The sequence below is a fragment of the Drosophila montana genome, unplaced genomic scaffold (genome assembly GCF_035044405.1).
Source record: "Drosophila montana isolate Dmon_TW-CO22-7 unplaced genomic scaffold, ASM3504440v1 contig_1853_1, whole genome shotgun sequence".
Classification (NCBI taxonomy): Eukaryota; Metazoa; Arthropoda; class Insecta; order Diptera; family Drosophilidae; genus Drosophila; species Drosophila montana.
The window spans coordinates 870114-895109 of record NW_026996772.1 but is presented as its reverse complement, the minus strand read 5'-3'; the positions used below and the strand labels follow the sequence as shown (position 1 = coordinate 895109).

At 46.2% G+C, this 24996-nt stretch overlaps 8 protein-coding genes across 8 annotated transcripts; all 8 read right to left on the bottom strand.

The window, feature by feature from the left end:
• Positions 1–1078: 1078 nt before the first annotated feature.
• On the bottom strand, positions 1079–1516 carry LOC135441116 (uncharacterized). The gene has a single exon (XM_064700589.1). It carries the CDS (start codon positions 1514–1516, stop codon positions 1079–1081), a length of 438 nt encoding a protein of 145 aa, XP_064556659.1.
• Positions 1517–1804: 288 nt separating this feature from the next.
• Positions 1805–2794, bottom strand: LOC135441115 (uncharacterized). Its single transcript, XM_064700588.1, has one exon. The coding sequence runs from the start codon at positions 2792–2794 to the stop codon at positions 1805–1807; it is 990 nt and encodes a 329-aa protein (XP_064556658.1).
• A 1751-nt stretch (positions 2795–4545) lies between these two features.
• LOC135441114 (pre-intermoult gene 1 protein) lies at positions 4546–5347 on the bottom strand. The gene is made up of 2 exons (XM_064700587.1): positions 5287–5347; positions 4546–5222 (listed from the first exon to the last, which is right to left on the bottom strand). The coding sequence occupies exons 1-2, from the start codon at positions 5345–5347 to the stop codon at positions 4546–4548; spliced, it is 738 nt and encodes a 245-aa protein (XP_064556657.1).
• A 1781-nt stretch (positions 5348–7128) lies between these two features.
• LOC135441113 (myotubularin-related protein DDB_G0290005) lies at positions 7129–7948 on the bottom strand. The gene is made up of 2 exons (XM_064700586.1): positions 7885–7948; positions 7129–7821 (listed from the first exon to the last, which is right to left on the bottom strand). Exons 1-2 carry the CDS (start codon positions 7946–7948, stop codon positions 7133–7135), a joined length of 753 nt encoding a protein of 250 aa, XP_064556656.1. The 3' UTR covers positions 7129–7132.
• Positions 7949–9256: 1308 nt separating this feature from the next.
• Positions 9257–10841, bottom strand: LOC135441112 (putative uncharacterized protein DDB_G0289963). Its single transcript, XM_064700585.1, has 2 exons — positions 10359–10841; positions 9257–10286 (listed from the first exon to the last, which is right to left on the bottom strand). The coding sequence occupies exons 1-2, from the start codon at positions 10426–10428 to the stop codon at positions 9364–9366; spliced, it is 993 nt and encodes a 330-aa protein (XP_064556655.1). The 5' UTR covers positions 10429–10841; the 3' UTR covers positions 9257–9363.
• A 2018-nt stretch (positions 10842–12859) lies between these two features.
• On the bottom strand, positions 12860–14102 carry LOC135441186 (uncharacterized). Its single transcript, XM_064700685.1, has 2 exons — positions 13865–14102; positions 12860–13776 (listed from the first exon to the last, which is right to left on the bottom strand). The coding sequence occupies exons 1-2, from the start codon at positions 13926–13928 to the stop codon at positions 12875–12877; spliced, it is 966 nt and encodes a 321-aa protein (XP_064556755.1). The 5' UTR covers positions 13929–14102; the 3' UTR covers positions 12860–12874.
• A 1592-nt stretch (positions 14103–15694) lies between these two features.
• Positions 15695–16468, bottom strand: LOC135441111 (uncharacterized). Its single transcript, XM_064700584.1, has one exon. It carries the CDS (start codon positions 16466–16468, stop codon positions 15695–15697), a length of 774 nt encoding a protein of 257 aa, XP_064556654.1.
• A 5242-nt stretch (positions 16469–21710) lies between these two features.
• On the bottom strand, positions 21711–24605 carry LOC135441184 (bromodomain-containing protein DDB_G0280777). Its single transcript, XM_064700684.1, has 2 exons — positions 24328–24605; positions 21711–24177 (listed from the first exon to the last, which is right to left on the bottom strand). Exons 1-2 carry the CDS (start codon positions 24506–24508, stop codon positions 21854–21856), a joined length of 2505 nt encoding a protein of 834 aa, XP_064556754.1. The 5' UTR covers positions 24509–24605; the 3' UTR covers positions 21711–21853.
• Positions 24606–24996: the final 391 nt, after the last annotated feature.

Genomic DNA, 24996 nt, shown 5'->3' with positions numbered 1-24996 from the left:
AAATAGAAAAATCTAAATTTTGACCAAAATCAACAAAATGGCAAGGGGTTACATCACGTTTTTTCTCAAATTCGGGGTCGGTTCGAAAATCAAAACTTTTTTGATGATATTTATTAAATATCTCGGATAAATACTGTCAGATTTTGAAATGTTATACCTTTTTGAATTCGTAGGGATCCCTACTATCAATTTGCATTCAAACATAAAAAAAAATTGATTGGTTAAAAAAAGTGGTTGACCAAAAACCGATTCGTTTGTAAAGTCAACCTTTTTTGATGATTTTTTGGAATATCTCGGCCAAATAATGTCCGATTTGGGAATTTTATACCATTTTGGACTCGTAAAGATCACTACGATCGATTGGCATCAAAAGTATTAAAATCTAAATGTTGACTAAAATCAACAAAATCATCACGTTTTTTCTCAAATTCGGGATCGGTTCGAAAATCAAAACTTTTTTGATGATATTTATTAAATATCTCGGGTAAATACTGTCAGATTTTGAAATGTTATACCTTTTTGAATTCGTAGGGACCCCTACTATCAATCTGCATTCAAACATTCTACAAATCTATGGGTTAAAAAAAGTGGTTGACCAAAAACCGATTCGTTTGTAAAGTCAACCTTTTCTGATGATTTTTTTTAATATCTCGGCCAAATAATGTCCGATTTGGGAATTTTATACCATTTTTGACTCGTAGGGATCACTACTATTGATTGGCATCAAAAATATAATAATCTAAATTTTGACCAAAATCAACAAAATGGCAAGGGGTTACATCACGTTTTTTCTCAAATTCGGGGTCGGTTCGAAAATCAAAATGTTTTTGATTATTTGTATTGAATATCTCGGGTAAATACTGTCAGATTTTGAAATGTTATACCTTTTTGAATTCGTAAGGATCCCTACTATTAATCTGCATTCAAACATTAAAAAAATCGATGGGTTAAAAAAAGTGGTTTGTAAAATCAACCTTTTCTGATGATTGCCCAATGCCCCTGCTTATGCACATTGATGAACTGCACAATAAATTCAGGTTTTATATTTTAATACTGTTATCATAAAGCATAATATCTCTTATTCCAGCGGTATCAGATAATAGAGCTCAGGCTGTGCCTCCACTTCAGGCTCCCACTGAAGCGAACCGCTGCGATAGTTGCCGGCGCGCGCCAATCCGAACTGCCGGAGCAGCTTCTTCAGGTAGCGCTTGGGTATGCGCACTAGCTGGCGCCGTATGATTCGCTGCACCTTGTTCCAGGGCCGGCTGCTGCCGCGATGATCCTCTTCGTACTCATCGGCCAGGTTGAGCTGCTGCATGAGCTGCTGCAGCTGTGACTCGCTCAGCTGGCTCAGATCCAGCTGCTGTTCTCCGGTCTCTTCGCCGGCCACTTCATTCGGGGTGGTGCGCAGACGCAGTCTCAGCTTCTGTGTGGCGCCGGCACAGCCCGCGGCGCTGAGCCTGGCAGCGAGTGCGATCAGCACGATTATCAGCATCCAGTACGGGGCACGGTTCATCTTGGACTCTCTTAGCTGACGGCAGCAGCATGCGGCTTAAATAGCTCGGTGCCTGAGGCAGTTGAATGCCCCAACACGATCGTTGAAGAGGCCTCAACAATTGGAAAGAAGTAAAAGTGGGTCGAGTACTCTTCGAAAGATTTCATTTATTCTGTTTGACCAAAAGAAGTGCGACTTCAATTTAAGATTAGCTATAATAAATTAGAAAAAAAAAATGATGTGTATTGTCTTGCTCATTGGGAATCGTCGATACCCGGGTTCTTGCTCGGATCGCGATTTGTCCCGCGCTTAGACCACGGGCAGGCGTGGGCGCTTGTTCTTGTTCTTGCCCTTGCCCTTCTTGTTCTTGTTCTTGCCGCCGCGACGACGGTTGTTGAAGCGCTTGTTCTTGTTCTGCACACGCCTTCGGACGACGCGACGTTTGTTGGGTCGGCTCTTGGTATTCAACATGACCTTCTGCCCGTTCTTGAAGTAGCGACGGTAGCGGGGCGGTATGCGCACGCTGATCATCTGGCCCTGGCCGCGGCGAGCACCCTTGCGTCGCAGATTGATGCGATTGTTCTGGCTGGCCTTGCTCTCGGTGGCTCCGGTGTCAGCCTGATCCCCCTCGGTAAACACCTCGTACTCCTGTGCGCCGGCAGCAAGTGCCGCCTGGAGGGCCTGCTCGTCGATCAGTTCAGCATTGGCGGCCATGGCAACGGCACCCGCTGGCTTGGACTCCTCCTCAGCGGCTTCATCCCCCTCCAGCTGTTCGTCCTCCTGCTGGCCATAATACTCGCGACCTGTGGCCGTCGTGGGCGATGTCGGTGATGTGGGTGACGTCGGCGAGGTGGTGACTGTGCCCGTGGCCGTTGGAATCGAGCCCGTCGATGTCACTGTGGTGGTCGGGGAGGTAGCGGTGCCGCTGCCAGCTCCAGTTATGATAATGGGTATCACTGGCTGACTGTTGCTGCTGAACATATTTTTGAACATAAGGAACTTCTTGAGGAACAGCCGTCCGCTGGAAGCATCTTTGTTGCCCGTGGCACTGATGCTGCCGCTGCTGCTGCTGCTGCTGCTGCTGGCGCCGCCAATGACAGCGGCTGCTTCGCTCAGCTTATCCTTGTCGTCATTCGCATCGAGAGCCACAGCCGCGTTGGCATCGTTGGAGCGTGCCAGGGCGGGCTCATTAAAATAGGAGCCGCGCCGAGCCTTCAGCATGTGCGACGGCCTCTCGGCCAGCACCATGAGGCACATGAGGCTGGAGAGGAGTAGTAAGGATGCGACTGGATGCTTCATCGTTGGAGCTGCAGAAACTACTCAGCGGAATAGCGTATGAGAACTTTTCGAGCAGACGATTTCACTTGCTGGCAGTTGCGTCCGAGTTCGAGGTCGAGTCCCAGTCGTGTGTGCTCGCACTGATTGGTAATCAATGTTTGATACATTATCGCCTAAATTGAAAGCCTTTTATACCCGCCTTTGCGAGTGCGATGCCATCAATACTTATGCAAATGCCAGATCGCAAATCCCAAATTCCATTGCCCATTGCTCGGGTGCTAACTGTAAATGGCCTAGGGAATTTGACTCTGCCTATCCAGAAAATGTACGCAATTCACAATTGAATTGAATTCAATTTTTCGAGAAAAATAAAAGAGAAGACAAAAATAACGCTTGCAGCTATTTGAGCATGCCATCAAGGCCCCGGCGAATAGTTCTTCACCGTCATCGCTGTCGAGTCTCGTTCTGCTTATCATCTCGGCACCCGGTCCCAGCCAGTCAAGCGTTCAACCATTGAGCCGTTGCGCTGGCCGCTTTGGCTGCTTTCTATGCGCGTTTCGCGCACTTGGCAATGAGCCCTCCCTCGTCAAAGTTGCCGCGCGCCCTTGGCCCTGCCCATCATGCCAGCCAGTTCAATTGTCGCTGTCATCATCAACGCTCAGTCTCAATCCCAGTCCATGTCTAAGTCCGACGTTTGGCCATTGGACACCTCGTGTTGTTCAGAAAAAGTGAAAACCAATTCAGTTGCCAGCGCACCGAAACCTGAGTTTCTAATAAGAGGCAAATGGGTTGAAGGTGCACCAGCCAGCCGCAGGGCAGCCTCAGTTCCAACCTGGTAGGCCGCTTTTATGATCCATATATAGCATATGAACCATACCAGCTATTGCAGTCCCTTCCATATAAGTTGCTTGCTCCACATGCAAGACCTAAATCTTCTTCAAATTCGAATTAACAAAAGATCTAAGAATTCCAGAAGCCGAATGGACTTAAAGGTAAAGATAGAAACATGTTTAGAAGTGGAGAAAAAAATAAGAAAGTCTTAAGTGAAATAGATTTAGATAACGAAAAGAACAAGAAGATATTAACATGCGAATCATCGAAAACTCAATGCAAAAACATATATATAAAGCTTCAACAAACAAAAAATATTAAAACTTTGACAAGTAATGCAGACTAAATGCAATACTAAAGATTCTCGTTATAATCTGCAAAATTTAGTAAAACCCTACGGTTTGTTTAGAGTGAGGTCACTTCAGGCAATACACTGTAAATAATAAGTTAAGTTTGTTTCATTGATCTGCCTGTCAAATCTATTACAAGCAGTATATTGTTTGCATATTTGCAAAGAGTATACAAAATTAACAAGCTCTTAAACATGTTGTCCAACCTTTAACCTATTGTCCATAATCTGCCTTAATTGGGTTGCCTGTGAAAGCTGTGACAAGCACTTCATCCAACTGCTAAAAATTTGCAGCGTAGATACAAAGTTAACAAGCTCTTTAGCAAGTGGTCAAACTTGTATATATACATATATATGTATATGTATATATAAATTTGTACTTCATAAAAAAGTTGTTGATAAGCGAATGAGAAGAAGGGATGGAATTTAACTTCCAGTTAACTAAGCTTTCAATCTCTCTTCTATCTCTCTCTCTATCCCTCTCTCTGCCTCTCTTTCCCACTCTTTGAGTCACAATATGCTTTTGTATTCGATTTATTTCAGAAGCTTCGATTGTCAATGCATGCTATTAAAGCTGGCTGGGGTAGCTGATCTAATTGCGACGACGGTTCCTTCTCTGGCGGCGTCTGGCAATGCGATTGCGAGTGTTGGCGCGACGGCGATTGCGGCGATTCCTGCGGCTCAAGCGGCGGCGATTGTTCTTGTTGCGGCGGCGCTGCTGCTTGCGGGCGCGTTGGGCGCGACGGCGATTCTGGGCGGTCTGGCGGCGCAGGAACTGGATGCGCTGGCGCAGTAGCTTGTTCTGCTCCGCCTGACGGCGCAGCTCGTAGGCTTGCAGGCGAGTGCTGTCGGACAACTGGTTGCTGGCCATCACTGGGCGGCTGCTGCCACGGCGCGTCAGGCTGTTGAGTTCAAAGGCGGTCAACTCATCATCGTCGGCGTGCAGGCGATCCAGATCATAGTCATCATCGTCGACGTCCACGTCCTGCTCATCAGCGAGTTCCTCGTCGTCGTCGTTGTAGCCACGAGCCGATGTCGCCGGCGATGATGGCGATGGCGATGATGAGGTGGCCGATGGAGTTGTTGTCGTGGTCGAGGTGCCTGTGGTGGTCGTGGGTGTGGGCGTTATTGTGGTTGTAGATGTCGCTGGCGGACAGTTGCCGCCCTTCAGCGACAGCAGCTGCGACAGGGTTCTGCCCTCGGCAGCGGCGCTGCGCTTGAACAGGCGGTACCTCTGCGGCGATGCCTCATCATCCTCGCTGCGTCCAACTGCGGATTGATATTATGATATAACAACTGATATCAAACGCTCGCCGCTCTCAGCTGAACTCACCTGCTGCGCTGGCCAAAGCCGCTGCTGTAAGCAACAGCAGTGCACAACCCAGAAATCTCATGATGATATATTCTTCTGGTAATTCCTATATTTATATATGTGTGTGTGTGCGTGCGTGTGTCTCTTTAGATCCTGGCGAGCTCCGGCTTGCTGCTTGCCTGGGGCAATATTGCTGCTTGACTGTGCCAATGCCAACGGCCCGGCAGGGTTATATACCCGAGGCCAAGCTCCAGTTGGCAACAACAACTAGTCCAGCTAGTCGGTGCTAATAATTCTCATTATCATTTTAGCAAATTTGCAAATTTTCGCATAAATTTTTGGCAACATTTCTATTGCCCGCTCGCTCCATTCGCTTCCAATGAACCAGATTGACCCAGCGACAAAGTTCGCAATGAAAACAGCTGCGATCCAAATCGGATCTCGCCCGTAAAATCAACAATATATCACAAGCGGACCACACAATACGTGGCTAACGTCTAACATCAAACATCTTCACTTTTCGTTTAATATATGCATGCGTTCTGAGTGTCAAGAGCTAATCAATTCTGACAGCTCTTACAGCGCCAATAGGAAATTGTCATCAGGCTGTTGACAATAAATAGATCAGAAATACAGGGGGACCACTGTACAGCTAAATGTTCATATTACAAGTTGATTTTCTATTACATTTGCAATTCATATTCGTTTCCATCTCCAAACTGTTTGACATTTAAAATATGTATGAACATCTGCCTACAGAATTCTAGTCGACTCTTTCCCGAATGTTTTTTTTCAGTATATGCAATTGGTCACTTCAATTACAAAAACATTTCGGGTATTCACAGTTGTAGACTTACATTCTTAAATTACTCTCCATTCTACTTCGCTGTTACTTAGACTAGACTAGTTTACTGTAGACTTGCATGTATCGTGTTGGAAGTAGCTCTCCTTTCGTGATTTACAACACTGAGTATTTTGTTTTTTTTTAGGCATTTCTTCACGACTAATACTACGTGATCAATTAAAAGCAGAGCCTTTTTCTTACAAGAAGAAACATATACTAGGCTCTAATTGTACTTCAACAGAAGGTCGTTCTTCTGAGAATCTAGCAAAGTCTACTTTATGTAGATTTGCAAGGAACTGTGAACACCTTAAGGAGCTCTTGGAATTCTAGTTAAATGTTCTAGTCCACTATTCTAGTCAAATATTTTTTTAAACTCTTCTGGCCAACTCTATTCTATTCACCATTCCGACAAGAGTTTTCTTAGATGTATATTAATTGGCTTTATCATAGTATGAGCAACATTAAATGATTTCTCAAGCCCGTACAGAGCGCATCATACTTAGTTTTATCATGAAGAAATCTAAGGATCTAGGATCAAATACAAATGAAAAGATATTTTGTGGATCCATTTTAACAGACGAGTCGGCCTATTTCAGTTTTATCGTCTAGAAACTTTACATAAGTCCGACTTTCAGGGGCAGTCAGTAAATATGTCGGATCGGGTTTATCTTTCAAGATATTTCGATCCCAATTTGCATTTCTTAGCTGACCAAATACCAATCTGCAGCAAGGGACTTTTGTATCACTTAGCTGTATAGGAAGAATCGGTCCCTTCTGACAGATATGTTGAGCACGCGCAACGAGCTTCAATAATATAAATGAATATAAGTATATAATTTCTGATTTTTGGAGACTTGAGATGAAGTGGAGAAAAACTTCCTCGGTTGGGTACCTCGTCGGCCTTCTATGGTCTTCAGGATCGGGTCGTAAATAAAACTATGCAAATAGGTTGATCAGTATATATTATATTCGAGAGAAGGGTTCACAATAGGTTGCCAGGCAATTTGCATATGCTGTTATGTCCTATGCGCGGACGCGGATGACGCGCCTGTTACGGTTCCGGTTGCCGCCCTGGCGGAAGCGCTTGATCAGGCGCATGTTGCGGCGACGGTTGCGACGACGGCGCTGCTGCTGCTGGCGTTGGCGACGGCGCTGCTGCTGTTGGCGACGCTTCTGGCGACGGCGCTGCTTGGCCTGCTGCTGGCGGCGACGCTGCACTTGCTGCTTCCGTTTGAACTGACGGCGCTGGCGCGCCAGAGCATCATCCCGACTGCGCTGACCACTGCGGATGACATGACCCTCAAAGGCGGCGACATCGTTGATGTCATTGACCTCATCATCGTCCTCCAGATCGAATTGATTGGCCAGCTGGTAGATCTGTCCCTCCTCCTCGGCATCATCGTCGTCATCGTCGTCGTTCAAGGCCTGCCTTGCCGCTGATCCAGTGGTGGACGCTGTTGATGTCGGTGATGTCGCAGTTGCCGACGGTGTCGTAGTTGTGGTGGAGGTGCCGGTCGATGTCGTTGGGGTGGTCGTTATGGTGGTGGTTGTGGGCGTGGGCGAGGAGCCGTTCGAGTTGCCAAGCGCGGCACTGAGCACGGCTGCCAGCTTGGTCGGACTGACGCGTCCCTCGGCCGGCAGATCGTAATCCTTCAGCTGGCGTCCAAACAGCTGATACTGCTGATGTCCACGTCTGGCCTGCTGCTGCTTGGCTGCAATTGGATGGAACTTGAGTTGACACCTGTACAGGTGGGACAGCCTCTGGCGCTACTTACCGCTAGCCTGCAGCGCAATGGCTGCCAGGCAGGCCACGATGAGTAAACCCCTGAGCATGTGCATGTCCTTTGGCTACTTGTTATTTTTTTCTTTCTTTTGGCTAATTGCTGCGAATCTCTATTGGATGCGTATCGCTGCCTGACTGACTTACAACGGCCACCGCTGGCATATTTATATGCCTACAGTTACAACCTGGTCTGTAACATTTGGCTAATTAGTAGGCCTAAAATGCCCAAGAGAGTTACAATGCCAAAGAGAGCGACAGAAGCATATCGGATCGGATCGGATCGGAGCAGAGCAAACGAAATAGGCTCTAGCTTAACTGGCGCAGTCTGCTTGATCGCTAGTTGTAAGCCATTTTGCATAATCCCATAAATAACGCTGATGTTGACCCGGCGCAACAACCTGATAACCCTAGCTTCACCACACCTCACCTCAGCCCGTTCTCGGTCTTGTTCGCGCTCCACGATCCGCGCTACACGCGATTTGCATAGCTGTATCTGTATCTGCGAATCAATCGATGCGCATTAGCATATTCATACATGGCCGTTGCCTTTGTTCCAGGCCAACAGAAACTCTGGAATCCAAACAGAAACATCGCCTAAGGGCGAAAGTGTAACCAGAGTCAATGAACCGCACTGATCAGACCTACGATCCGAATTTAGTTCAATTGCAAAATGCAATTCGCAAATGGTTTGCCAAACAAACATCACTTGATTTTGCTCATCAGATCACAAACTATTCAGAAAAGAACTTCCATTGTATTTAAGTAACTAAGTGGAAGGTAATTTAAATTCAGTTGAAGATTTCAGATCAGTTACAGCTACTTAAGATGGAACTAGATCACAAGCGAAATTTTGTAGAATTGTAAATTTAAAAAGGAACCAAACGAAAATTAGGTTTAGGTTAAATTCAAATGCGATCATTAATCTACAAGTTGTGTAGAAAGGAACTGGCATCAATCGTTTGCTAAGGTGGCGATCTATAAAACGGAACTGAACACGATTTAGTGAAGATCTACTAAAATGCAATTCAAAAGATAATTTCAAATTGCCGGATAAGAATAAAACTCATATCAGATCTTCTAAAATGCAAGGCCATGAAGATCATATAGATCGCATCACTAGAAAAATTAGTTAGCACTGCGATTTGTTGGGTACTCGTATTTGGATAAGCCCCTGCAATATCATCATTTTAAAGCACTTGACTGTTACATCTAGCACACGTGATCCTGTCTGGAAAAAGGAGCTAAAGCTGCGTTCTGGTATATTCGTATTGAGATCATGTGCGGACTGATCTTGTGTTCGTTTTAGCGGCTCTTGCCAACTAAGTATGTGGGCAGGACTCGTTAATCATTTGGAGAATTTGGGATCTTTGTTGAAAAATTCAATTTATTTTGGGGCCTTTTTAGCGGCCATTGCGTTTGCTCGTTACATGGATTCGATCAGATGTGTGCCATATCCTGCAGCCGGTACGGTTTAGGCAACCACGACGCGTCTCACGCTGCGGCCGCGACCACGGCGACGACGGAGCAGCTGGCGCAGACGACGGCGCTGGCTGAGGCGCTGGCGGCGACGCTGGCGCTGGGCCTTCTGGCGGCGGCGACGCTCCACATTGTTGCGGCGACGGCGCTGGCGCTGCGACTTGGAGCGGTTCTTGTTCCGGCGATTGCGCTTGGCGGCGCGTCTGCGATTCTGCTGCTGGATGCGTTGGAGGCGCTGACTGTTGCGGCGCTGCGAGATGCGCTGGCGACGCACTAGCTCACGGATGCGCTGGTTGTGCTCGCGCTGCAGGCGATTCATGCGCCGGCGATTGCGCTGCTCCAGCTGGAACTGGCGCCACTGCTGCTCCGATGGGCGACGCACATAGCCTGGCATTCCGGCGCTGATGGCTGCTGGCGCTGGCTTGCCAGCAGCAGCGACACCGGCACCAGCTCCAGCGCCGGCGGCCAGCACAAAGTAATCGCCGTCCTCATCCTCATCATCGTTATCGTCATTGTCGTCGTCGTCGTCGCCTGCGGCGCTGCTTTCGTCCTCCTCGTCGTCATCGACGTCGTCATTGTAGGCGCGTGCATTTGCATTGAAGGCCGGCTCCTCCTCATCATCGACCTGCGGATCGGCCTCATCGCCAAAGGCACGACCCGTTGTCGTCGTTGCTGATGGTGAGGTTGCCGTCGTGTCGCTGGTTGGCGAAGTGGTATCTGTGGTGCCTGTTGTGGTGGGCGTGGTTGTTGGGGTGGGTGTAAGGGTGGTGGATGGCTCCGCGGTTGTTGTGGTGGTGGTGCCCTTCAGTGTGCTAAACTTGTTCACAATCGACGAGGTGAACCGACCCTCGGGCAAGACATGCTCGCCACGGCCCACGGAACGCAGACCCAAGCGATAGTTGGAGCCATAGCGCTGGGCTGTGAATAAGGCGTTTGGTCAAAGCATTACAGATCATGTGGAAGACATGGCAGATGCTAGATGGAACTTACCGAATGCCTCTGGCGGCGACAGCAGCGCGCATAGCGCCAGCGCCAGTATCAATTGTGGCAGACAGTGCATTGTGGGCTAAAGGAACTGAAGAAGTTGTGCTCCTTGATAGGATGACTGGACGGTATATGAGTATCGACTGGGGCTGGGCACTTGTTGGCTCTGAGCTTGCACTCGCCACTGACTGACAGCAGCTGGGAGCACGCCGATTATATACCCATCAACATGAACAGCAATCAGCCAAGTTCTGGTCAGGATGGTTGATGGATTACAGTCGCACCCCCGGACCTCTCCTCGCGCCCAGCACAGCCGCCCATTTCGGCAATTCCCCTGCTACACGGTGTGATTAATCTCGCCAGCGCCGCGGGCAGGTCAAAGTGAAGAGGCCAACGTATCCAATGTATCCACAGTTGCCGTTTTTGGTCTTAAGTATTATGCTAATGCTAATTTACAGAACAGAACACCAAGCCACAGAATATTGGCCAACAACTATAGCGCCCTCTCGCACTAGCCGCTCTTATGATTGATTATCGCAGCATCAGAATATTTGAACTCTTCACTGTGCCAAGCGGCCAGCCGACAAAACAGTGCTCGAAACGAACCGTGTAAATCCATATTGTGGCCCCAGGTGAGAATTTAAATAGTTTTCTAATTTTCTATTGTACTAGGTCTTCCAATGTCTGCCATTCGTTGCAGTTTCCGCCGTTTGTTGTGTTTTGCCACCTTTGCCACCTTTTGCAATCACCAATTGAATTCCCAGCCCAGCTAGCCAGCTGCTCAACTGATTTTGCAGACAGCTACACTCTTAGCTTATCAATAGGATGACTATGAATATGTCCTTTTTTAATTACAGTTAACTTCTTAATACCTTTGCCTAGCATCTTTAACATGGCAGGCGTACATAATGTAATAAAAATGATGAAACTAAACTAAACTTTATTTAGAAATCGATGGGCATAGATCGATGGGCTGACTAATGTGAAACCTTCGTTGTTTTCTTCTACAAAGCCTCTTCTCCCAGTTAGATATACTGGTAATAGGTCCTGCAGCCTGAAGATCCCTTACCACCTTACCTTTGCTTGGAAGACTCATTTTCCGTCAGTCTATAAATAAAACTTCCATAAAACGCTTTTTGGCCTATGAAAAAGTTCAGCGGATCACTATGAAACATAATCTTGATGGTGTGAGGTGTTAAGAGGTCATATATATACAATTAGGTATAAGGTTAAGGGCATGAAATAAATGAAGGAATAAAGTAAAAAGTGCTGGGCATAAAATAATAGAACTCTCTGAGAAATTAGTGGGCATTAGATATAATAGTCAGGGTCTTAATATGATACCATAAATTAAAAATCGTGGTTCAAAAAATAACACTTAATGTAAAAACGTAAAAGGTAAAATTAGCTTGTTCAAGTAAAAAATGTTTAAAATAAGTGCTGTAAGCTAATGAGGATTAGGCATTGAATATAGGAAGACATTTGATATAAGGTGAGCCTCACAAACAATGTCTTTGACTCGATCGCAAAAATCTGAAATCTATAGTTGACATAGAGCACATTTCAGCAATAAACTGCTCGGGGATCAGACTCTTAATACTAGATATAGTATATATGATTATGATTATAATATGTTTATATGCTGCCTGAACATGTGTACAAAATGATTATTTTCTCGTTAATCGGCTAGTTTATTATATACATATACAATTACACATTGTAATAATTTGTTATATTAATAGATTTGCCTTCCTTTAAAATAGAATGTGCTGAATGAGCTGGTCTGCCGGAAAGCTGCTTATTAAATATGAAAACAAAAAGAAATTAACTAAATGTAATTTAAAGAAATTATTATAATATTTATTTACATTTATTTTGTTAAATGCAGAATCTTTTCACAGTGTTCAATACAAGCGAGAATATGCTAGACTCGTGCTGAGAGCTCTTTAAGAATAATTATTGATTATAGTCAAAGGCCGAGCAAAAGTTCATATTTCTGGCATATTGCGCATACGCTACGTGGCCGCCAGACGGGCAGAAATTTGGGTCAGATCAACCTGAAATGTTCTGCGCTAACTAAAATCGCCAGTCTTATGAATAAACAAGTCGAAACCTGCTCAGACACAGAAAGAAGGAAAGGAGCAGAGGCAAACTAAAAAAAAATTTGGAACTCGACGACTCAGTGGAATTTCTTAGAATGTGTAAAAAACAGCTAATGAATACGCCTATATGAAAGATAAAACAGAGCGCAAAACTATGTTTAAATTTGGAAAAATAACAAAATTAATTATGCTATAACTTAAATCGTAAAAAATATTTAAATAAAACGTTGCAGGAGAGACTCATAAAAGAGAATTCATTTTTTAAGTACTCAAAGTTGAAGCAACATTTCAAAGTAAACCAGTCTCATTATTTTCATATCACATTTTTATTTCATCGAATCGTTTTCAATTGTCGCACTTTTATGGTCCTGTTTGGCTCTTAACTATAATACTAGAAAGTCATTTGTGGTCTGGTCCAGCTTAGCCCTGCAGCATAATCTGGCCACCACGGCGACGTTGGACGCCGGCGCGTCGGCGATTGCCGCCGGGGCGGATGACACGGACATTGCGACGACGATTGCCGCCGGTGCCACGTCGGCGCCCACCGCTGCGACGACGCACTGGACGGCCGCCACGACGACGACGCTGGACATTGCGGCGTCCGCCGGTCTTGCGGCGACGCACGATGACACGATTGGCGCGCTCCTCCCCGACATCTGACTCGCCGGCTGAGCGCTCCATCAGGGCGACGACGGCGCCGTCGGGTATGGCATCGAGGGCGGCGCGCGGCACCAGCAGCGCTGCCTTGCCCGTCTTCTCGTCGACGACGCTCTGGCCCTCGATCTCAATGATGCCGTCGGGCACCATGATGGCGCCAGCCTGATCTCTGGCCACCATCATCTGCGTGGGCTTGGCGTTCTTCAGCAGCTGTTGGCCGCTGACGGCGGACGGCTTGCGGCCCAAGCCCGACTTGGCCAGCACCACGGGCAAGTGTGTGTCCTCGTCATCGTCCTGCTCGTCGTCGACATCGTTGTCAACATTGTCGCCGCCATTGAGCAGCACAAGGTGGCCATTGCGCGCGAAGCTGACGCCACGCCTTGCCGGCAGCGCATCAAAATCATCATCATCATCATCGTCGGCCAGGTCGTCATCGTCATCATCATCATTGAGGTCATCGTCAGCATTGTGCTGCAGGCGCCTCACCGGAATGTCCGACTCAGCGTCATCATCGTCATCATTGTCCAGATCTTCGGGCTCCTCCACAACCTCAAAGCCCTGCACCACGGCACCAGCATTGGCGCGTCCGCGTGGCACCGTAAAGAACAGATACGGATGCTTCTGCTGCAGCTGCTGGCGCAGTTGTCTCTGTTGTAGGCGTGGCTCTGCAATTGCAATGGTTCAATTAGGAGGGATTCTGGGCTGCAGGGCTGCAGGGCTGTAGACCTGCAGCTGGTGCCCAATGCTACTTACCCGGCAGAGCCAAGGCCAGGGCCAGCAGGCAGCTGAGCACGAGTAGGGCGCTTAGCTTGGACATGGCTTACTATCTGGGATCCTGTCTGGAGAATCTGTGCGTGGCGCTGCGCTGCGTATTGTCCTACTTAATTGTAAGCAAAGTTCCAAAGAACTGTACAGAATCACTGGACGCCGCTAGGTTTTTATGCAAAAAGCTCCCGAGAACTCTGTCGGCTCGAGCAGAGGGCAGTGGGAAACAAACAAACACACAAAACAGAAAAAAAATGAAATAAAATCAAAAAAAATAGAAAACAAAACAGATGAAACGAAACCACGAAACTCTGCCAACCGACTAAAGAATCATTCTAGACATCCGCTCACACAGAGCCGGTGCCATCACACACACACGCACACTCGCACATTCAAGAGTATAATCAAAGATAGCTCTAGAGATTGACATAATTACGCCCATGGAATGGGCAACGGCACCAGCTTCAGCAACGGCATCCATTTCGAATTCATATCGAATTCAAGTGCCGAAATTGGTGAAAAGATGGCCAAACGCTGATCAAAGTTCAGTGACCGCAACAGGAACAAAAGCCAACACCAATTGACCACAACAGAACCCAAGACCTCAAAACAAAATATAAATAAAATGTAAAAGAAAAAGAAGCAAACCGACGACGATTCTCTGCCGAAAAGCACCCAGACTCGAACCCAATCTCGTCACGCTAATGACAATACAATCAAAGATCCGTGAACCCCAAGCACCCAGAGCCGCCGACCAGTGGCCAGTGGCCAGTGCCGCATCAGCCAGCGACGCATGGCAACTGCTTGGAGCACGGCGCAGCCGCTCGGTCATATACTCAAGTGTGGCATCAGCCCGGGCAAGACGGCGTTGCCGCCGTATCCACAGTCTTTCACACGCTGCTCGTGACTTTTCAACTTGTCGTGCCACAGTTGAACCCATGTCTAGCGCAGCTCTGGTCGGCCGTGTTGTGCTAACAGATTCCCTGCCTCATATATGTATATATAATATATACATTACATTCAGCAGCACAACAGAAGTGCGTGGGCAACTATTTATTTCTATTTTCAGGTGTCATAAATGAAAATCTACTGAACAATACCTACTTTTCTTCTTTTGGCTAAATATTAAACGTTGCTAAGCTACAGTAACAGTATATCAGCTGTAAATAAACGAATTTTAATCACAAAAAAAAAAACACCTTATATAGATTTGCTTGCGGAAAAATGAATAAAATATTATGCATATTCCGCTGTTGCTTTTACAATATGCTGATTCGACGCCTGTTTAAAATGATAATAATATATATAAGAAGCTTGAACTCGAACGGAAAGTAAACGAAAGTCTAATACAATCGTTTTCCACTCATTTTCCACAGCTGCGGGTGAAATATCACAAATCAAAATTCAGCTCTTACGGTCAATCGGGGCAAACAGCTTTAAATATGAAATATATAGACATGCTATGAAACCCTATCAATTCAGTTTATGCCTACAGGGCATAAAACGCGTGCGAAATGTGCAAGATGAATAGGCGTGTTATGGGCGTGGCCATCGGAGCAAGTTGATGGATATGCAGACACCAACCACAATAATCAAAGGTCGCTGGGAAAGTATGCCATGCGAATCAGTCAACAGCTCGTAGATGCATAGATGAATAGAAAAGAAGCAAACGAGAGGTCTCAAATGATGATTATTTTTATAGCCCCAAAATTTGGGTACATCTACAGCCCAAGCTCTCTGATTTTTGTAATCAGAACTCGATGCTTTCTGCTCCAGAGAAATTGTAGTTAGTCTGTTTTTGCTCAACAGACTCTCAGCTCAATTCGTTTTGTCCTCCCGCACGTATATGGATATTGACTCGAATACTGCCTTGGGTATCAGAGTGGTGGCATCCCTTACGAAGCACCTGAACTCGTAGCAGCTGGCCGTGATCGTTGCGATTAGCGTGCAGCACTTGAAGAGCGAAATGCGACGCTGCTCCCAGTTGCGGTGCATGAAGCCGGTGTTGTAGCTGAACATGAACGAGGCCATCAGGATGATGAAGCAGAAGAGGCCGCAGACCCGATGCGCGAATAGTACAGAGATGCATAAATGTTTGCGCATCGGATACATCAGCAGACACATTCCCGTGAAGAAACTGCCGGGCATCAGCAGGCAGCCAGCCAAGCCGAATATGCTGTGGCTGCTGCGAAAGTGGCGCCTTGTGCCGCGAGCTCGCCTATGCTTGAGCAGGATCTGGAGGCCAACACCAAAGAAGCCGACCACAAAGCCGATCATGCCAAAGAACGTGTGCAGCAGCAGGTTGCGCAGCATCAAAGCCTCGGCAACAGACAGCATCTGCGCCAGCGTGCAGTAGAAGACATGCTCCGCGGTCCGCTTCATCCTCAGGATCAGGCACTTCCTCAATATGAGCACGGTTATTACAATGAAAATAAAATTGGCAATGAATTCGCTTATGTGAAAATAGAAGTCTGTCGACACAGTGGGCCAGACGAAAGCTTGCAGCGATTCGCCCGTTGCATTGACCTCCACTTCATCCTCTTCCAGAGCGACCGTCTTCAAGCCTCGCAAAGTCCAGACCCCAATATCCATCAGAGTACTCTCGATCTAATATACAGCTTTAAGATTTATATATATAATATATATATACATATATTTATATATATTGCTCACATGTATATATATATATATATATATATACATATATATGATAAGCCTATTCTTGGAATATTTTTCGTGTCGGAAAGTGTTTTTGAATTAGTGAATGTAAGCAACACGAACTTTGATTAAGACTTGACGTTTTTTTCTCTGTATTCATCAAGAAGTTAACAAAGGCAGCAACAATTAAGTAAACCTTCGGTAAGACAACAAAGATTAGCAGAGGTGGAAAACATTCGAAAGTTTGCTGGCCCAAAGAGGTATATATGTATATATATATCAACAGTTGACCAGCATCTACAGTCTGTATACTTATCTAATATGGCCGGATCGAAGCTCCATATTATATACTAGCGGGTATATCCTGGCCTTGCCCTTGGCACGCATGTTATAAAATCAATGTTTTCAAAATGCTTTGAAAATGATTTTGAAACTGATCGGACGGGAATCAAACAACTTTTATGCAAATCGGACAAAACTTAAAATTCACCAAAAAAATCTTTGAAATGCATTTTCCACCGAAGGAGTTAAGATTTTGCGACAAATGTGAAACACGTTTTTAAATGATTTTTCTTATAGATCTTTGGAAATAAAATTGAACACAAAACGTCACCCACAAAATCTTCGACCCCCATTTGCACCAAGGAGGGATGGATTTTTCAAAAAGTGTGAAACACCCCTCAAATGAATTTGAACATAGATCTTTGAAAATGAGTTTGGGGCCGATCGGATGGTAACCAAAAAACGTTCATACAACCGTTTTCCGCCAATTTACCACTATTGCGGGTGGAATTTGCCAAATCGCTGAAATACATATTCATTAAGTTCTTATGTAGAGCTTTGAAAATAAGTTTGAAGCAAATCGGACACAACTTAAAACTTCGCCCAAAAAATCTTTGAGTCGCATTCCACCCAAAAAAAGTTTGGATTCTGCGAAAAGTGTGAAACACGTCTCAAATGATTTTTCTTATAGATCTTTGGAAACGAATTTGAGCGCGAAACGTCACCCACCAAATCTTTGACCTCCATTTCCACCAAGGAGGAATGGATTTTTCGAAAAGTGTGAAACACGCCTCAAATGAATTTGAACAAAGATCTTTGAAAATAAGTTTGAGGCCGATCGGATGGTAAACAAAAAAGTTACATACGAACGTTTTGCACGATTTTTCCACACTTGCAGGTTGAATTTCCCGAAACCCAGTCTTCACGTGCACCTACATCACATAAGGTGACTACAGTGAAAATTTCAGCTTCCTAGCTCTTACGGTTTGGGCTGTGCGTTGATCACCAATCAGTGAGTCAGTCAGTCAGTCAGTCAGTCAGTCAGGACAAACAGTTTTATATATAGAGATTATAGTTCTTAAGAAAATAAGTTTAATACCAAATTGAGAATTGTCTGAAGCTTTAGCAAATGATATTATTTTTTTATTTTGAATATATTTAGTATACGACTAACTGAGTAAAGTTAGTTGCCTGTCCTATTTTATTTTCCAAAGCAAAAAAAGTCAATTGGTCCATCCAAATCAATTTTACAATTTAAGAAAATTACCAATAATCGAAGAATTTTTGAAATGTTCAAATTTTCCAAATAGAGAATATTGAAAAACAAGTATAATAATCTTCAAGCAATAGTAAATAAGATCATTGTATTAAATTAAGAGCAATTTTTTTTATGGAGATCTTCTGATATTTTGAAATTTTTTGTGCTTCTCCAGTAATTCTTATATTATTATCTTCGATGCAATTAATATATTATACCTATCTTCCTCTGTCTTTTAAAGTAACGATCCGTTAAAAATAGAGTAAGGTTAAGAAGAGATATATGGTAAAAAATGATATTGTATGATTTTGTGCTAATGTACATATAAAGGGGCCGAATCGATATAGATATATCTATCGTCTTTTCTGTAAGTTTGAGTGCCTCGATCGCAAATACTTCAAGAGCTGGACATTTGGATATATGTATATATGCCTGTATCGTACATATCATTTTTATTTCAAATTATCGATACTACTTTCCATTGCCCCGCAATCAATACAAATCAATGATATCCTCTAGTTAAGATAAGATAAGTTTGACTCAAAATTGCATAAATAATCAAGTAAAGTAAAGTATAGTAATAAACATATACAGATTCTGTTTTTTGCGTTTGCATAATTTATTTATCCATAAACCTTCAAATAGCTTAAAGAGACTCTTGTTTCTGCATTTTCAATATTACATAGAATTCCATTAGGAGCCGAAAATGTGAATATATGAAAAATAATTTCTGAAATGTGTAATAAAAAATAAACCAACAAATGAAACAAGAAACATGTAAAGTATGTGCATATTTATTATGTTGAAGAAATCATTTAGAAAATCTGAATTTCAGCTTTGCCTGAAAAGGGGGCCACATATCATTAAAGTCGCAGGTGACAGTAGCGAAATCCGCATAACAACAGGCCCAACAGAATTTGAAGAAAACTGCGAATGAAATTTCTTTAACGAAATTTGCATAAAAATGTGCCGCAGCTGCCGCTCCTTAGACCCCCCCCCCCCCCCTCGGCAAATTCGAGAAATGAGAAGGGCAGCCGGCATCTAAAGTTCAAAGGTGTCAAATGTCAAAACTGCAAAACACATGCCGTGAATGGTAATCAGAATGGATTGAAATGGACAGCCAAAAAAGATGTCCAAACTGAAAGAGCTGGACAGAGCTGCGCCGAGACAAGACGAGCCGGACCAGAGAGGCCACCATTTGTGGCAATGCCTAATAAATTGATTCAAGGCGGGGAGAAATCGGAATAAGACTTGGACATGATATTAGGTTTGGACTTGGGCTTGACGACTTTGCCAAGTTGAAAGTTCAATGCACGGCGCAAACAAAAAACAACCAAAAATGGGCTCAAAGTTGTTAGCTGCTGTTGTTGTTGTTGTTGTTGTTGTTGTCGTTCGGTTCTTTCTTTTATGCTTGTTGTTGTGTTTTGGCACATGGAATGGAAATTAGATGTGAAATCAAGCAACTAATTTGGCTTAGTGGCGGCAACAGGCCAAGAGTTGAACTTTAAGCAGATGCAAATTTCAAGAAATTTAATTTGAATTATGAATTTCTTGGCTGTATTTACAGTTAGGGCAGCCAAATCGTTGCGTTGAGCCTTTTATTATCGAATTTCTAATTTCGAATGGCGCATATATATTTTTTGGCCAACGCCGATCGCCACTTGCTGCCGCTGCTGCCGCTGCTTCTGCTGCCACTTAACTGATCGTTCACCCCGCCAACCAGATGGCATCATTAATTGAAAGGCTGTAACCCCCGGAGGCGCTCAGTTGTCAGCATCATAATCATCATAATCATCATCATCATCGTCAGCATCAGCATCGCCAGCATCGCCATCATCATCGTTGTCGTCTTGGGGGCAGGCTATCATCAGGCATTCAACTTGAGCTTCTTGCAACTGTCCGTGACGAATGATGTTGTCAACCGCCGGCTTCTTCCTCAAGTGCTCGCATGTTGGCCTAATAATGTCCCATTGATTGCTCCAACAATTTGCCGCACTTAGCATGATTATGCAAATTTTCAGCAGTGCCTCGGCCAAGCTCAAATACCCGGGGCCATGTCCAACTCTCGAGTGCCAAGCGGCAGCTTCTCGTTCCATTTTACATTATCATGCGCCAAGTGGGAGCCAGTGATTGAATGCTTCTCTGGTAGTTGCCCCCAGGTGCTAAAGCTGAAATATATTGTTGTTATTGTTGTTCTATTTGCCTGTGTATCTGTGTGTATGCGTGTGTGTGTGTGTGTGTGTGTTAAGTGCCGACATCAACACCGCAACCGAGACCTTAGTCGAAGTCAAAGCCGCATCAGCCATTGCTCTAAGTGGAAAGTGATTATCCCGTGATAGAAAGCCCATAGAGATACGCAATAAACATTTGCTAAATACGGTACGTTTTAACCAAAAATCGAATAAAAGAGCTTTGAACTCGAAAAATAATTTAAACATTTTTCTCTTATTTCCCTTCAATTATCTTTCTGCGTATTGAAACTCTTCTAACTGTACATATGTACATAAATATGATCCTAAAATGGCTTTTTCCATGAACTTCAATATACTTAAGCAGCACGTTTACAGACAATCAAAAAATATATAAACATATTTTTGCATAGCCTGCATCTACTTCAACAGTAGGCAAAGTCATCTCCTTAAATATATTCAAGGCTCCTCGTCTAGTACAAAAGATTAAGAATCAATAAACATGTTTCATAAAAACAGTTTTTAGTCCCCTTTCCTATTTGTTCCCTTCCATCTTGAAAAGTTTCCGATATCAACAAGTATTTCCTTTGCAATTATTCGTTCTCTTTGCTTTCACTGATACTGCTTCAAATTATGTACAGTATTCGCATGAATTGATCGATTATTCAAAGCTGCCTGCCGTGTCACTGGCAGAGTTGCCCAAGCTGGTTGCTCTGCAACTTGCAACACTCAAGCAATTCTACACAGCTACGCAACACCATGCGATCATGTTAAATACAAAAGAAATTGCTTTTACTTGAAAGCTGCTTAAGTATCATTAGGTTGCAAAGCTGCCTGCTATAAAACTTGCTTGCAAAGAAGCTGCTAAAGCTAGGAACTAGATGCAGCTGTCAGTTCTCAGTTCCATTGATATGCGTATTAGCGATATGACAGGAACTTCTAGACTTGCCTGACCTTTAAATGTATGCAAATGTCTTTTACTGTTTATAGAAACTACCGTTAGAATATCTTGAATAACTAGTTCCTTGAATTATGTATTCGTGCGATCGATGCCTAAAAAATATTTGGAATTCTTAATCATTCTTTTCGTTTGGCTATTTGGCTAATTGGTCAAAGCCCCATTTAAATCGGTCAAAGCGCACGCTCCCCATTAATATTCAAGTCTTCGGGCCGGGTCAACGCACGCCGATCAACGGCATTAATTATGAATGGCAATCAAGAATCACATTAAAAAAAAAAGAATAAAAAAAAAAGAATATATTCATAATATGCGGTATTCTCTAGTAGTTTTTTGTTCTGGAGTTCACGTTGGGTTCACACCGATTAGCATTTGCGGTCATTTGGGATCGTTTTGGCTAAGACTTCGACTTTGGCTCAGACTTCTCTCGCTCTCTCTCTCTCTCTCTCTTTCTCGCTGACTTTCGCACACACACACACAACAACAATAAAAAAAATGTAAAAAAATTTATTTTTTTTGCACTCAGGTTGATTGAAAATCATTTTTGGGTTATTTTTCAGAATTTTCTTTGTTTCTTTCATTTCTTTTACGCATTCGTTTCTCATTAATCAGTTTGTGCTCTCGCTATACAACTAGACTTGGACGATGGGCGAATCCGCGGAGGCCTCAGCGGCGTCCATGGGCACCTCCGACTCCAGGGCGCGGCCCACCTTGCGGATCGCAAAGCGTCGGTTCTGGTGCAGCAGATCGAAGTAGGGCTGGAAGTCGCCGTAGGAGACGTAGCGCGCATCACCGTAGACGGGCTGCACATGGCGGGAGAATCCCGGCTCGTTGTCCTCGCCGACGAGAATGTACTCCTGCTCCGGAGCAGCCTGAGCGGCATCCGATGGCATATCGGGGCTAATGTTAGCTGTGGCAGCGGACGCGGCTTCAGCTGTCGTCTTCTGCTGCTGCTCGCTCTGTGGCTGGGCTTGCGGCTTCTCGGCGGACTCCATGGCGGGCGCCTTCTCCACAATTGTGGCGGGACGTATGCGTGTGGGCAGCAGGCCGGCACTGGAGCCAGCCTGAACCGGCTTGGCAGCAATCAGCACGGGCTTGGGCTTGGGCATGGCACTCGAGCTGGGGCTGGCGCTGGAGCTTGAGCTGGAGCCGGTGCGGGATGGCGGAATTTGTGGTGGCTGGAAGATGTCCATGAGCGAGGCATCGGCCAGCAGGGGCACCGCCGCAGCAGTCAGCGTTGGGCGCTTCTTCTTCTTGTTCTGGCCACCAGCTGCCGTCGAGCCGCGCACAGGCACCGTGCTGATCGCGCTCTCGGGTATGTTAAGGATGAGCGGCTGGGCCTGAATGCCCTCGGCCAGCGATACCACCGACTGGCGCTCGGGCGACGCCAGTCCCAGCTGGCTCCAGGGTATCGTTATGTACTGCGTGGGACGTCCCTTGCGGCGCAGCGGCACCGTCAGCGGTGGCTGCGGGTAGGGACTGGCCGGCACGCGCTGCTGCTTCTGCACCTTGGTCGGGGCTGAGACGTAGCCGTAGTTTGGGTAGTTGGGGCTCAGGTTGAGCAGCTCGGGCGCCACATAGACGGTCTGACCATTGCGGTTAACCAGCAGCGTGGTCTGCTGTGGCCGGCGCCCTCCTGTCCTGGAGGGGCTCTGGCTCGACTGCGATTTGCGTAGGTTGTTGCCCAGCTCGGCGGGAGTTTGGCCGAAGGTGAATCTGCGTATCTGATTGATCAAGCTCTGTTGGCCGTTCTGGATGAAGCCAGCTTGGCCCTGAGATTTGCGCGAGGATTGCGAGTACTGGGCAGGCGCATAGTGCTCCTCATTTTCGGTATCGTCGTCATCCTCCAGCTCTACTTCCGCATCATCATCATCCTCCTCATCCTCGTCGTCGGATTGCTCCAGCACCGCCAGTGGCTGTTGCACGGGATGGCCACGTCTTACATGCTGCGCTTGCTGGCGACGCTGCGACTGCGCCGGCGACTGCGACTGCGACAGAGTCTGCGTCTGCTTGCGTCGCACCACCTGGGTCTGGGCCGGTCGGCGGCGTTGCTTCGGCTTTTGCTTGTGCGTTTGCTGCTCGACGGATTGCTGTTCGGCGGACTGCTGATCCAGCTGGTCGTCATCATCTTCGTTATCAGTGTCATCGACATGCTCCAGTGACTGGTCATCGTCGTTGTGGGCAAGGTCCTCCACATCCACATCCTCTTCATCCTCGTCGTAGAACTCCTCGTCGAAGCGATTACCATTACCATTGAAGTAATCGACATCATCGTACTCCTCCGACTCCAGCGAGTCCAGATGATTGTCAAAGCGATTGGGACGCTGGACGCGATTGCCGTTGTTACCCTGGCGATTGCCCTGGCGATTGCCCTGACGATTGCCATTGCGGTTGGCATTGCCGTTGCCATTGATATTGCCATTGATGTTGCCATTGCCGCGCCTTCTGTTAGGACGCTGCTGGAGGCGGACAACAATATCGGGACGCTGGGTGGTGGTGCTTGTGGTGCTGCTGCCATCGCGCACTGGCGTATCGACCAGGCCGGGCAAGCCGGGCAATGAGGGCAGCTGCTGCCCAGCGGCGGCCAGACGATCATTGAACCAGCCAGATACGGAGCCCGCCAGCGTCGAGAAGGAAGAGCCCAAGCCCTGACCCGGATTCATGCCGAACAGCCAGGTGCCAGGCGAGGTGGAAGTGGTCGAGCCGCCAGCAGGCGCTGCCTGCTTGCCCTGCGCCTGCAGCTCATCCAACGCGGCCTGGCGGGGCTTGAAGGCAATCAAGGGATGGATGATAAAGTCTGCAACGGTGTGCGGCTGGGCACCCTTCTCATCCTGCAACTGCTGCTGTGGCTGCTCCGACGATTTGGCGGGCGAGCTGAGGACCGTTTCGGTGGCATCAGCGGAAGCTGCCACTGGCGGCTTCTCGGTGGGCAGCTTGGGCACCACTGGCGCATCCTCTGCGGCCACAAACACAAGAGCACAAGTGAGACACGCGTAGACACAGACACAGAAAAAAATTGTGGAACACATGAAAAAAAAGTAATACACATGACATTAGTTGTCTTCTATGGAGCGTGGTCGTTAATTGGGTGGTTTCTGTTGCCTACCAATCAGCGCCATGTCCGCAATGGGTGACTCCGTCGACTGCTCGATGGCCAGAGGCGGAGACGGCGGCAGCTCCTTGTCAGCGGGCGCGGCCTTTGCGGGCTTCACCTCAGCCTGGGCCACTGCTGCGGCCAGGACCAGAACTAGGCCCAGGCGCAGGCAAAGCGCCAGAAATTTGGCCATGTCTCGGGATTAACAGCTATGAGCCCGGGTGGAAGCGTCTATTGCACAAACAGATTCTTTCAGACTCACACACACACACACTTACACACACACACTCGCACGCTCTCACGCACGCACACAAACAAGCACAGTAATCGGAAATCGTTATCGTTTTAGCTATCGGAATTGTTATTGTTGTTGTTGTTGGTTTATCTTTTTTTTTTTTGTTTTTTTTTTTGCTTTTCTCGCCTCCGTTCGCTTTGCTTTGGTCCACAGACAGACGTTTCTTTTGGCCAACTGTTTGAGCGTGCGCGCCGACCTGAGCTTTTTATGTGCCAGCTACAATTTGGCTAAGAGAGCCGCAGCCGGCGAGAACGAGAGTGCGAGTGCGAGACTGCGAGAGGGACAGAGTCCGCGAGCGAGCCAGAGACCGGCTACGTTTGTGTTCTGCTGCTGCTCATCTGCCGCCGCCGCCGCTGGGCGGTAAATTAATTTGGCGTATCTTGACC

Bases quoted from the DNA above. Each gene is read 5' to 3' on its own strand.
- LOC135441116 (XM_064700589.1), bottom strand. From the start codon at position 1,516: ATGAACCGTGCCCCGTACTGGATGCTGATAATCGTGCTGATCGCACTC.
- LOC135441115 (XM_064700588.1), bottom strand. From the start codon at position 2,794: ATGAAGCATCCAGTCGCATCCTTACTACTCCTCTCCAGCCTCATGTGC.
- LOC135441114 (XM_064700587.1), bottom strand. From the start codon at position 5,347: ATGAGATTTCTGGGTTGTGCACTGCTGTTGCTTACAGCAGCGGCTTTG. The intron at 5,223-5,286 runs GTGAGTTCAGCT...ATCAATCCGCAG, and splicing joins GGCTTTGGCCAGCGCAGCAG to TTGGACGCAGCGAGGATGAT.
- LOC135441113 (XM_064700586.1), bottom strand. From the start codon at position 7,948: ATGCACATGCTCAGGGGTTTACTCATCGTGGCCTGCCTGGCAGCCATT. The intron at 7,822-7,884 runs GTAAGTAGCGCC...ATCCAATTGCAG, and splicing joins CATTGCGCTGCAGGCTAGCG to CCAAGCAGCAGCAGGCCAGA.
- LOC135441112 (XM_064700585.1), bottom strand. From the start codon at position 10,428: ATGCACTGTCTGCCACAATTGATACTGGCGCTGGCGCTATGCGCGCTG. The intron at 10,287-10,358 runs GTAAGTTCCATC...CCTTATTCACAG, and splicing joins GTCGCCGCCAGAGGCATTCG to CCCAGCGCTATGGCTCCAAC.
- LOC135441186 (XM_064700685.1), bottom strand. From the start codon at position 13,928: ATGTCCAAGCTAAGCGCCCTACTCGTGCTCAGCTGCCTGCTGGCCCTG. The intron at 13,777-13,864 runs GTAAGTAGCATT...TTGCAATTGCAG, and splicing joins CCTGGCCTTGGCTCTGCCGG to AGCCACGCCTACAACAGAGA.
- LOC135441111 (XM_064700584.1), bottom strand. From the start codon at position 16,468: ATGGATATTGGGGTCTGGACTTTGCGAGGCTTGAAGACGGTCGCTCTG.
- LOC135441184 (XM_064700684.1), bottom strand. From the start codon at position 24,508: ATGGCCAAATTTCTGGCGCTTTGCCTGCGCCTGGGCCTAGTTCTGGTC. The intron at 24,178-24,327 runs GTAGGCAACAGA...TTGTGGCCGCAG, and splicing joins TGCGGACATGGCGCTGATTG to AGGATGCGCCAGTGGTGCCC.